This window comes from Ochotona curzoniae, unplaced genomic scaffold, assembly GCF_017591425.1.
Source record: "Ochotona curzoniae isolate NIBS_2020 unplaced genomic scaffold, NIBS_Ocur_1.0 scaffold_2453, whole genome shotgun sequence".
Taxonomy (NCBI): Eukaryota; Metazoa; Chordata; class Mammalia; order Lagomorpha; family Ochotonidae; genus Ochotona; species Ochotona curzoniae.
This window is the reverse complement of record NW_024467094.1, coordinates 29,243,051-29,254,377: the sequence shown is the minus strand read 5'-3', so window position 1 is coordinate 29,254,377 and position 11,327 is coordinate 29,243,051. Positions and strand designations below refer to the sequence as shown.

General features: G+C 53.0%; 2 protein-coding genes across 4 annotated transcripts in view; one reads left to right on the top strand and one right to left on the bottom strand.

Annotated features, from left to right (window-relative positions):
• Positions 1–1,381: 1,381 nt before the first annotated feature.
• On the top strand, positions 1,382–11,292 carry SNX11 (sorting nexin 11). Of its 3 annotated transcripts, XM_041001241.1 has the most exons (9): positions 1,382–1,494; positions 3,701–3,760; positions 4,692–4,746; positions 5,516–5,602; positions 5,863–5,963; positions 8,417–8,512; positions 8,702–8,914; positions 9,898–10,127; positions 10,601–11,292. In XM_041001241.1, exons 3-9 carry the CDS (start codon positions 4,723–4,725, stop codon positions 10,621–10,623), a joined length of 774 nt encoding a protein of 257 aa, XP_040857175.1. In that variant the 5' UTR covers positions 1,382–1,494; positions 3,701–3,760; positions 4,692–4,722; the 3' UTR covers positions 10,624–11,292. The 3 variants fall into 3 exon arrangements, with proteins under 3 accessions (XP_040857175.1, XP_040857174.1, XP_040857176.1); XM_041001240.1 differs by having other exon boundaries at positions 1,384–1,494; positions 9,898–11,292; XM_041001242.1 differs by lacking the exon at positions 5,516–5,602 and having other exon boundaries at positions 1,385–1,494; positions 9,898–11,292.
• Positions 11,219–11,327, bottom strand: part of SKAP1 (src kinase associated phosphoprotein 1) — a 274,036-nt gene continuing 273,927 nt past the window's right edge. The window contains exon 16 of the transcript XR_005885936.1: positions 11,219–11,270. The gene's annotated coding sequence lies outside the window, so the exon portion shown is untranslated. The remainder of the gene's footprint in view (positions 11,271–11,327) is intronic.

The following is an 11,327-nucleotide window of genomic DNA, read 5'->3' as shown; positions in this document are numbered from 1 at the left end:
GACTATGGCTTGCCAGTCTCGAGGATCTGAACTCAGTAAACCTGCCACTTCAAGGAAAATTGAAATATTACTGCAGATGCTAAAATGTGAGGTCTCAAGGAAAAAACAAAAAATGTTGTGGTACCCATATAACACCTTCACTGGGTCCCGAGATCTTCCTAAGATCAACGGAGATGGTGTATTTACGTATGTATATTTATTTGTAAGGCAGCATTGCAGAGTTGGCAGTGGCTGCCAGCTATACCACCCGCCTGGATCTTCCTCACCTAGCAAAAACAGCACAACTCGACAGAGAATGAGAAAGCGAGAAACTGCTGTCCTCTATGAAAGCCAGGTGAGATGGATTTGCAACATTTTAATACGACGTCATTCCACATTAACTTTCCTTTGCTTTGAAAAAAATATATATATACAATATTATTATATTAGCATGCAATGGTTTGTGATTAAGTGGGTACCTGGTTTGGAATTTCTGAATCTCAATTGGTAATTCAGGGACTCCCATATAAACAAAAGCTCCTGAGGGGAGCTTAATAACTTTTGTGCCTCTAAATAAAGGGATTTTAATAAATGCTGTTCTGAGCTATCTTTGCCTTAATCCCCAATTTACAGATGAAAAAGCTACCAAGGCCCCTGACGGTGGTCTTACAAAGATTTAACCAGGTGGGCAGGGGACTGCTGACTGGCCCTAAGGACTTTGCACTCCAAGTCTTGTATTTGTGACTATCTTTTCCTTGATTGTAGCTTCACTACCACTACCTTCACAAAGTTTAACACACTGCGATAAAGCCAACATGTCTTCCACACACCAGGCAGCTTTTTCTTGCCCCAGCGACTGCAAGATCTTTCTTTGGGGCTTGTTCGCGGGGTCCCGCGAGTGGCCGGATTCCCATTGGTTGGCTTCTGCTTTGTCAATTACTCGGAGGCGTTTCGTTGTAGATCCCAACTCCGGAGCTGGGGAGCTGGAACCTAAAGGGGTCTCCAGGGGGGCTCTCTGGGGTATTCAGCGATGCCCTAGTCTCCCAAACAACCATGCTTCAGACAGGTAACCTGCTCCAGAAGCAGGAACAGCGTCGCCCTACTTCTCTCCGGGGACCCCGGGACCCCCAGGCCGACCCTGCCTGACAGACGCCCCCTGGCCGCTGACTGGCTGAACCCACAGACGGTGGGAGGAACGCGGTCCGGCATTGGATGTCAGAGTGTGTTCACCGCCCCTCACTTCGCCCTCTTGTCCACTTTTCCCACTCCCCGAAACTAAGTCCCGCGGTGGGAGCGGGAGGCCCCTCCGGACGGGGCGGGAGCAGCCCTTCCTCGTGTGTGGGAGCGGCCATTGCCGCGGGGAGCCGGGCCCGGCTCGGCGTGCGGGAGCCGCGTCCCGTCGTGCACCGGGGTGCCGGCGACTCACCCGGAAGGAGAAGCCGGGAAGCTGGCTGTGTGCTGAGGTGCACGGGCGGTGTCGCCGTGGGGAGCCGCCGGCGCCGCTGTTGCTCTCAGGTAAGGGGTGAGGGCTGCTCCCCGGTGAGGGGTGAGGGGTGCTCTCAGTGAGGGGCGAGGGGTGCTCCCTGGTGAGGGGCGCGGGCTTGGGTGGCCAGAGCAGCACCTGGCAGGTGGGCAGTGCTTGACGTCCCACCCCCGAGGCTGGAGGCGAGGGCTTGCTTGGGCATTTAGGATAGCAAACTTAATCCGGGAAGGAGAATCAAGGCCAATCAAGGCGTTAGGAGGGGGCGTGGCCGTCGTAAAGAATTTGGGGGCGTCTTCAAGCCACTGGCGGGTGGTGGCAGGTGTTTAACCTGGACACCGCAAGTTGGGGGATCAGGTTACTTATGAACTAAAGGATGGACCAGAGCCACCTGCTTGGTCAGGGGCGAGGAGCTTAGCAGTTGTGGGTATATGGGAGGAGAGGTTTTTGAGGTGCCATCTGTTCTGGTACCGAAGACCCAAGCATGAATAAGAAAGCGCTAGAGTCTCATGGCTCAGCCTGCTATCTAACTTGCTTCTTAACCTGTGTTGTTGAAGTGGGAGAGAAAATGGTGAGCCGGGAAGCTGCTGGATGTTCGCACACTTGAGAGCAAGTGTCCCTTTGTCAACAGCTGACACCGAGGGTTTCCCCAGCGGTGGGTGCTGGTGCAGATGCAGAAGGGACGGGAAGGGAGCTTCCGGTGTGATTGGAGGGGCCCAGGAAATGCAGGGCTCGTGTGGACCCACCCCTGGGCATCACGCACAAGCTCCTCGGGTTTGTGTGACCCCTCCCCTCCTAGCTTCTACAGCCAAAGTTAGGAACTTCCCACTTCTGCAAAAGCAGAAGCAAGCTTCAGTGGGAGTCACGTTTCTTTGTGGGAAGGAAGCTCGTGGGGAACGGGGGTGGTGAGACATTACTGTTTGAAATCTGAGTTTTGAAGGAAAGCTACAACAAACTTTTTAAGTAAAGATTTTATTTATTATTTTTATTGCAAAATCAGATATACAGAGAGGAGGAGAGACAGAGAGGAAGATCTTCCGTACGATGATTCACTCCCCAAGTGACCTCAATGGCAGATGCTGCACCGACCCAGAGCCAGGAACCAGGAACCTCCTCCAGGTCTCCCACGCGGGTGCAGGGTCCCAAGGCTTTGGGCCGTCCTTGACTGCTTTCCCAGGCCACCAACAGGGAGCTGGATGGGAAGCGGAGCTGCCAGGATAAGAACCGGCACTCATATGGGATCCCGGTGCTTTCAAGGCGAGGACTTTAACCACTAGGCCACCGCACTGGCCCCACAAAATACTTTTTAAAGTGCCTATTAACCTTAGATTTGAGGGTAAGGCATTGTTAGGATCCTGGGACTTTTTTTTTTCTCTCTGTCTCTTTAAGCCAGTTTATAGCTGCCTGTGCTGTTGGTCCCAAAGGAAAAGAAGTCTTAGGTCATTCCACATGAAGTCAAAGTTAGGATGACTCTGTGGTCATGATCCTGAATTTGGCAAATCATTCATGGCTAGGGCGTGTGTGTGTAGAGGGCTGTGATCTTGCCATCCCCTTTCCTGCTGTTATTTTTGTGAGAACACACTTTAGAATCATTGGCTCCACTGTGCTGGCAGTTTACCAGATGCCCTGAAATGAGAAGAGAGAGAGAGAAAAAAAAAACCCCAAAATTTAAAAGCGATTTTGAAAATAAGGTTAATCGCTAACAGCAGGTCAGTCTGCTCTTCTTGGTCACAGCCATTTGACTCGTCACATCTGGAATGTTCTTCCTGGGTTGTTGTGTACTTGGAATTTCCTACCTTTCTGTACAGAAGCCCTTGGAGGTGGTAGCTGCATGAGATGCAAAGTCAGGCTGTCAGCAAATGCTGTTAGGGCTGGCACTGGCAGCCCCAAACCCTGGGCTTGCTCCACAGTGTAGCCCAGTTCTGTCAACTGCCATGCAGCTGTCTCCGCGTGCCACGTTTGTCTGTAGAGAGACCTTCTGGTATATTGGGAAGAATCAGAAAGCTGTTGGCTCTGCTAATTTTGTGGTGCAAATGAGCTTCCCTTGTTTTGAGATGCTAGCCTTGTATTAGTGAAACATAAACTAGAGGAAACTCATTATACAACCCTTCTAATGTTAACACAGAACTAATAAGAGAATGTGTTTGCAATTAATTGTGGGACTGTAAAAACGAGTGGGTGTGTGAACGGGCACGGGGCGGCAGGGAGAGGGAGAGCTTAGAGATGGTCTTGTTTTCCCAGGAGCCTGCCCGGATCATTTGTTGGCAGTACATATTGGCTGAAGTCAGTTTTCATTTCAAGGTAAATTGGAAAGGGAAATTAAACCTTATTGTTCCGCTCTTAAGAGAGGGGAAGGGGGTGGATGCTGCTGGAGTGGGTCTAGGAGTAACAAGATTAGTGCTGTATTTTAACAGAAGGTGACATCATGGGCCCCTTTGGACTCGAGTCACCCCGTGCTGCAACCTTCATGGTCCCCCTGTCGGGGTGGGCGATGTTTCTCTCCGTGTAAACTGCCGCCCTGGGGGGAAATCGGGAGCGTGGGCTTTAATGAATCTTTACAAAGGAGGGAAACGCATCCCAATTTGACCTGTGCAGCTGTGGGGTGCTTGGGCTGCTCCTCACACTCTTGGGCGTGTTGGGGAGGAAGTGATTACAGCTATGGGCTCGGCTTGCTGAGCACGGATTCCACAAGGCATGGTCACGACCGAGACACCCACGCAGTGGCTGGCTGCAGCACCTGTGGGGAGAGGTAGGCTGGAAGGAGGAAGACGAGAGATGCAGGAGTGTGTGTGGGGACTGGGTTGTCTGTAAACAACCGGGAGGGGGCACTGTGAGCTCCCTTTGCAAGCTGCCTTCCTAGCGCCCACAGACAGGGCCGTGCCCACAGCCAGGAAGGCAAAACTTTTGCGACTGGACCTGCCTCTGGCCACCCGAGACAAATTCTCTGCATACCCCAACGTGCTTCGCCTGGGGTCAACCAAGTGAAGAGTCCTGACTGGTGCCAGGAAGAAGGCAATCCCCTGGGGTTTGGGCTTTGGCACTTGAGCTAATGTGGGGGGATTTTTTTTTTGGTTTGTTTCCTCTTTAGAGTTCACAAGAACCAAAAAAACTTTCTCTGGGTTTCCCCAGGAGGTCACTTATGAAAACCTTTCAGGGTTTTGGCCTGGCCCCGAGGGCTAAGAATAGAGGCGTGCCAACCATGCTTGTTCCCATGTCCTCTGTCCCTCATCAGATGTGTTCTTCCAGCGGGCTTTTGGTGTAGGATGTCGGAGGCCCAAGAGCAGGAGGTAAGAGTGGTCTCCAGGAGCGGGGGGAGGGGGGAACGGCAGACGCTGGGGAAGGGCGTGAGAAGGCGGGAGGCCACGGAGATGACAGTCGCTCAGTGGTGTTCTTCCCACAGTTGTCCCCTAGTGGTTCTGGTGAGTTCGGGATGAAGCCAGGAGAAGGGGTGTGAGCAGACGTGTTGCTGGGTAGATGGGACACCCTGACATCCTGCTGGTGTGAATGTGCTGGAATGTAGAGCATGGGTCTTCAACTCTTTTTTTTTTTTTTTAAGACTTATTTTATTTTTATTGGAAAGTCAGGTATACAGAGAGGAAGAGAGAGAGGAAGATCTTCCATCCAATGACTCATTGCCCAGGTGGTCACAACAGCCAGAGCTGAGCTGATCCAAAGCCAGGAGCCTGGAACTTCTTTCTGGGTCTCCCATGCGGGTGCAGGGTCCCAAGGCCCCAGGCCGTCCCAACTGCTTTCCCAGGTCACAAACAGGGAGCTTGAAGGGAAGCGGGGCCACCGGGATTAGAACCAGCACCCATACGGGATCCTGGTGTGTGCAAGGCAAGGACTTTAGCAGCTTGACTACCGTGCTGGGCCTGTGGGTCTTTAACTCTTCTGCTCTATAACCAGTGCCTGGGTCAGTGGCTGACACATACTGGGTGTGTGATAGGTATCCGTGGAGTGGAATGAATGCAGGGCGGCACTGAGTGGACCGGCCTGCCAGCCAGTATCACTGCTATTCAAGGCAGCAGAGCTCAAGTGGCCTTTCTTACCCCCCAGGAGGTGATCACAGTACGGGTTCAGGACCCCCGGGTGCAGAATGAGGGCTCCTGGAATTCCTACGTGGATTATAAGATATTCCTTCATGTGAGTGCATCAAGCTTCTGTGTTGGTCTACAGTCTGCAGGGCTGAGGGTTTGCGCTGAAGCGGAGCCTGGTGAGATGGAGACAGAAGACTTAGAAGAAGAGCGAAGGGAGGAGAGAGAGCTAGCGTTGTGCCTGGGCGCTGCTTGGGGCCTCTCTGCTCGGGACCTTGGCCTGATGCCTTAGCTCAGTGGGAGCGCTGATGGGGGAGACATGTACACTTGGCCTTTTCCTGCTGATCCCGTTTTGTGTACTTCTCACAGACCAACAGCAAGGCCTTTACTGCCAAGACTTCGTGCGTGCGGCGTCGCTACCGTGAGTTTGTGTGGCTGAGAAAGCAGCTACAGAAGAACGCTGGCTTGGTGTAAGTTCTGTCTTCTCAGCTCTGCGACTTGGTAGGGGCTGGGCCGGGCTGAAGCCAGGAAGCAGGCCCATCTGGGTCTCTGCAGTGGGTGGCAGGGGCCTGAGCACTCAGGTGCGTTAGCAGGGAGTCAGATCGGAAGTGAAGCAGCCAGGACTTGAATTGATGTTCATATGGGGTGTCAACGTTGCACCTTAACCCACTGGTTTTCAGTGTGTCAGCCCTGGGAAATGCATTTTTTTAAATATATATTTATTTCTTTGTATTAGAAGGGCAGATTTACAGAGAGAAGGAGAGACAAAGATCTTCCATCTACTGGTTCACTCCACAAGTGGCTGCAACACCTGGAGCTGAGCAGATCTGAAGCCAGGAGCTTCTTCTAGGTCTCCCACACAGGTGTAGGGTCCCAAGGCTTTGGGCCATCTTAGACTGATTTCCTAGGGCACAAGCAGGGAGCTGGATGGGAAGTGGAGCAACTGGGATGCAAATTGGCATTCATGGGATCCCAGCACTTACAATACGAGGACTTTAGCTGCTAGGCCTGTTAGGGTTCTTTTGAAGGGTGGGGGGACAGGCCATTGTTGTGGCAAAGTGAGTGAAGTCCCCATCTGTGATGCCAGCATCTCCTCCGAGTGTTGGCTCATGTGCTGGCTGCTCTACTTCTGATCCAGCTTCATAGTGGCCTGGGAGGAGTGGCAGGAGGAGGCCCAAGTGTTTGTTCCCCGACCACCCACATGGGAGACTTGGAAGAAACTCCTGGCCTTGCCCTGGCCCAGCCGTGGCCATTGCAAACATCCGGAAAGCGAACCAGTGAATGAAAGCTCTCTCTCGGTGTCACTCCCTCTCTCTTTCAAGTAAATGAGTAAATAAATAAATAAATAAAAAGGAAAACAGGGAAATAGAGATTTTTTTTTTTAAAAAAAGAGAGATTTATTTTAGTGGAAAGGCAGATCAGATTTTATGGAGAGAAGGAGATATACAGAGAAAGATCTTCCATCCAACGGTTCACTCCCCAAATGGCCAAAACTGCTGGAGCTGAGCTGATTTGAAGCCAGGAGCCAGACGCTTCTTCCAGGTCTCCCAAGCAGATGCAAGGTCCCAAGCCCTGGGCTATCCTTAATGGCTTTCCCAGGCCACAAGCAGAGAGCAACTGGGACATGAGCCGACACTCAAATGAAATCTCAGTGCTTACAAGGTGAGGATTTAGCCATTGAGCCATCGCGTCTGGCCCTATTTTTTTGTTTTTAGTATGTGTCTTAGCCTAGGGCTTAACAGATGGACAGCTAGCAGTTTCAATGTCCGTATCACTGGATCTAAGAAAACTTTAAGCACTTGGCAGGTTAATGTTCCTGCCCATCTGACATGTGAAAATTGTGATTTGTTTTGTTCTCTTTAGTACCTAGCTGTTTTTCCAGAACTTTCCTGGAGCCTTAATGCAGTTACTCATTCCTCATTCATACTCTCAGGGGAGTCCTGCAAGTGATGAGATGGAAGCAGTGACTCCACTGAAGGACGGTCACCGAAGGCTTGGTGGTGATGGAAGCCTGGAGGAGTGACCTAGCTAGTTAGGTCACATGTGGGACTGATGAACTGTATAGCTCTGGGCCACGGCCTCATAAGCTGGTTAAAATCTTTCATTTCCCCTGAGAGATCTCTCATTTTTCAGCCTGACCTGCTTTTTAAAATGTTACACTATAGTTTTGAAGAAAGGTCAGCGGAGGAGTTAGGTGCTGTGGCACAGAGGGTTAAGCAACTACTTGGACTGCCTGCATCCCATTTCAGAGTCCCTGGGATCAGATCCCACCTCCGCTTCAGACCCAGCTTCCTATTCATGCTTCTGGGCAGGCATCAGGGGCTAGCCCAAGCACAAGGGGCCTGCCACCCCCGTGGGAGACCCAGATGGAGTTCCTTGCTTCAGGCTAGCCCAGCTCTGGGGAATGCTGAACCAGTGGATGGCAGGTCTCCCCCTGTGTGTGAATGTAAATAGTTTTAAAGAAAGGGAGCTTTCCGATTGGTGGATGACTTGCAGCAGCTCTCCCCTTGTCCGTGTGGGAGCTCCGGGGGCTGAAGCGGATAGTTGTAGCCGACAGAGGGCTAGCATTCTCCATGTTGAGTTCTTCCTGTTTTAAAGTGGTGTTGTAGACAGCATAGTATGACATCATGGGTTTTGATTCACATACAACTTATCCTTATTAGCTGCATGACAATGGCACGTTTTGACTTAACCTCTCTGAACTTCTAAAGTGGGAACAATGTTTTTCTCACAAGGTTTTAGGTAGGAATAAACAGTGTTTTGGAAACATTTAGCCCAGGACCTGACACATGGCATGCAGCCAGCCAGTGCTGGGCCTCTTCTGTTTTATCAAAACATGGTGGGATTGATGGGCCTCTTGCTGGGGACTGGAGTAACTGCCTGGGGGCTCCACTTAGCCAGGCTCTCACCTGTGACTCCACAGGCCTGTGCCTGAACTTCCTGGGAAGTCGACCTTCTTCGGCAGCTCCGATGAGTTTATTGAGAAACGACGACAAGGTCTTCAGCACTTCCTTGAAAAGTGAGTGGACCTGCCAGACGGGCCCCGGCTGCCAGGGGTGGGGCTGCTCTGGGCCCACGGTGGGAGGTGCCTTCCTGGCATGCTCGGGCCTCCGCACGCACAGGCCAGGAGCCCTTGGGAGGGTGGGCAGGGCTTGGGAGGGTCACCCTCAGGCGATGCTGCATGTTGTGCTCTCCGTGTCCACGCCAGGGTCCTGCAGAGCGTGGTCCTCCTGTCAGACAGTCAGTTGCACCTCTTCCTGCAAAGCCAGCTCTCAGTGCCCGAGATAGAAGCCTGTGTCCAAGGCCGCAGCCCCGTGACTGTTTCAGACGCCATTTTGCGCTATGCGATGTCCAACTGTGGCTGGGCCCAAGAAGAGCGGCAGAGCTCGTCTCCCCTGGCAACAGGGGACCAGCCCAAGAGGTAACTGAAGCACCCCTGAGATACCTGAGCCAGGGTGATTATAACCTGTAACCGCTGCTGCGGGATAGCCACTTGGGCTCGGGGGAAGTACTGCGCAGCAGCTGGAGCCTTTCCCGAGGTAGGCCTGTGTTAACCCAGCACCGGGCAGCAGGAGCTCCTGTTGAAAGCCGGCAGGGAGGAAAGGTGGTCTCCTGTGTCCTGTTCTTTGCCCCCTCCTTAAAAAATGATGCCTTTGATGACATCAACTTCATACACCATACAGCTTCTTTAGCGAACAAGTCGGCAGTTTTGAGGCATATTCATGGAGGTGTGCAGCTGTCACCCTCCACGGTCAACTTTAAAGGCTTGTTCCTAAGGGGTGACTCCTCTTTCCCTCCCCAAAATCCCAGCCCTTGGCAGGCTCCAGGGTCTTACGTGTCTGTGGATTTGCCAGGTTCTAGAAAATTCACACCAATAGTCATTCAATGTGTGGTATTTTTTTGTTTGTTTTGTTTTAAAGATTTATTTATTTTTAGTGGAAAGTCTGATATACAGAGAGGAGGAGAGACAGAGAGGAAGATCTTCACCTGCTGATTCACTCCCAAGTGGTTGCTGCAATGAATGGCTGCACCTGAATCGATTTGAAGCCAGGAGCCAGAAGCTTCTTCTGGGTCTCCCATGTGGCTGCAGGGTCCCGAGGCCCCGGGCCACAAGCAGGGAGCTGGAAGGGAAGCTGGGTTGCTGGGATTAGAACCAGCACCCAGATAGGATCCCAGTGTGTGCAAGGCGAGGACTTTAGCTACTAGGCTACTGCGCGGAGCCCAGTCTTTTGTAACTGGCTCCTTTTGCTTAGCGTGTTTCCAGAGGGGTTATCTGGGAAGTGATGTGTGCCAGCCATTCCTTCCCCCTTGGAACAGCAGTGTCTCATTTCAGCGGTTACAGCGCCCTGCCACCTTTTGTTGACCTGGCCATGCCCTCCCATCTCCTTGCCCACCCATTTCCAGCTGCTGCTTTCTGACGAGATCCAGCAGGAGGAGGAGCTCTCCCTCGCCTCCTCCCAGTGAGGAAAAGGACCACGGCGGAGTGTGGACTCCTGGTGTGGACTCCGAGGGCCCTTCCTTGGAATGTCCCAGCATCCCCGCCCTGTCCGCATCGCCACACTGTGATTCTGCAAGAGCTGCCGACGGGAGCACCATTCCTGCAGGAGGGGACCACGCTGTGCCTTTGGACCCTGGTCAGTTAGAAGCACTTTGGGAAAAGTGAGCTATGAGCTCTGGCCTGGGCCCTGTTTTAAGGTGCTGAAGATGCAGGCCAGGGGATTTGTTTGGTGGTATCAGGCACGGGGCAGGTAGGGGAGGAGGTGCCTAGTGGCTCGCAGCCACTTCTGCACAGGCTGGCTGCACAGGGGTGGGGGTGTGACCGCTCCCTGCACCTCTCCCAAAGGAATCTTACTGTGAAGATGTTTGCAAGTGAAGCACAAGGCCCGGAGGCTGTTGGTTTTCAACAGAGCCCACACTGACCCTCCTGGGGTTGGTTTCTATGCCCACCACCCCAGGTAACTGGTGGCAGGGCCCTGGAAGAGAGGCAGATCCTGATGCCATCCAGGAGTGCTCCCTTCTGGCCTCCCATCCTGGCCACCTGCCGTTTCCCTGAAGCCCCAGAGCACTTGGCTTCCGGGAGGCTGGCCTCACGTCTACCTCCTTGCAGGGCCAGCGGACACCACATGGTGAACATTTACCCTTCCGCCTACTTGCTGCACCTGCAGTGACACCACCGGCTGGAACTGGTGCCGTGACTGCGCTGCCTGGGGCTTCGAGCACCGGGACCCTGGCCTGGCCAAGTAGGGAGAGAGGTGATTTGCCATGGCTAGAAGGAAAGCAAACAGCCGGCAGGCTTGGGTTTGCAAAAGGCTGGCCTGGACTGTCCCGTGTCTCAGGTTTAAGCCGAGCCCTGGCGATCTTTCCTGCTGGTGAGAGTGGGTTGCTTTCTTTCTCGGTCTTTTTTCCTCACCCCAGGGCTTCCGCTGGCACAGGCGTCCTCTGGGGAGGCTGTGTGCTGGGTCCTGTGGGGAGGGAGGGCTTTGTGTCTGCCTAGAAGAGGGGGCTGTGTAGACAGGGCTGAGAAACTATGCGTACCTGCCTGCAGACGGCGAGGCGTCCTGCTACCTTGCCGCCATCCCTCCTCCACCGAGAGCCAGAGCTGCCAGGAGCCTCGGGCACCCTGCGTGGTGCTGGTCTCTGGTTGGGGAGCAAGCTGCTTTGCCCTCTTGCCCACTCCTGCCGCCCCTGGTCATCCCACCTTATCTGTGGACTCTTTTTCCTACCAGCCTGTGCTGTGAGATGTCAGGATATTTGGTTCAAGGTTGAGGAGCTTTGGCCTGAAATAAAATGCAAATATTAGAGACTGTTGTTGCAATTTGTGTCTAACAAGCTGT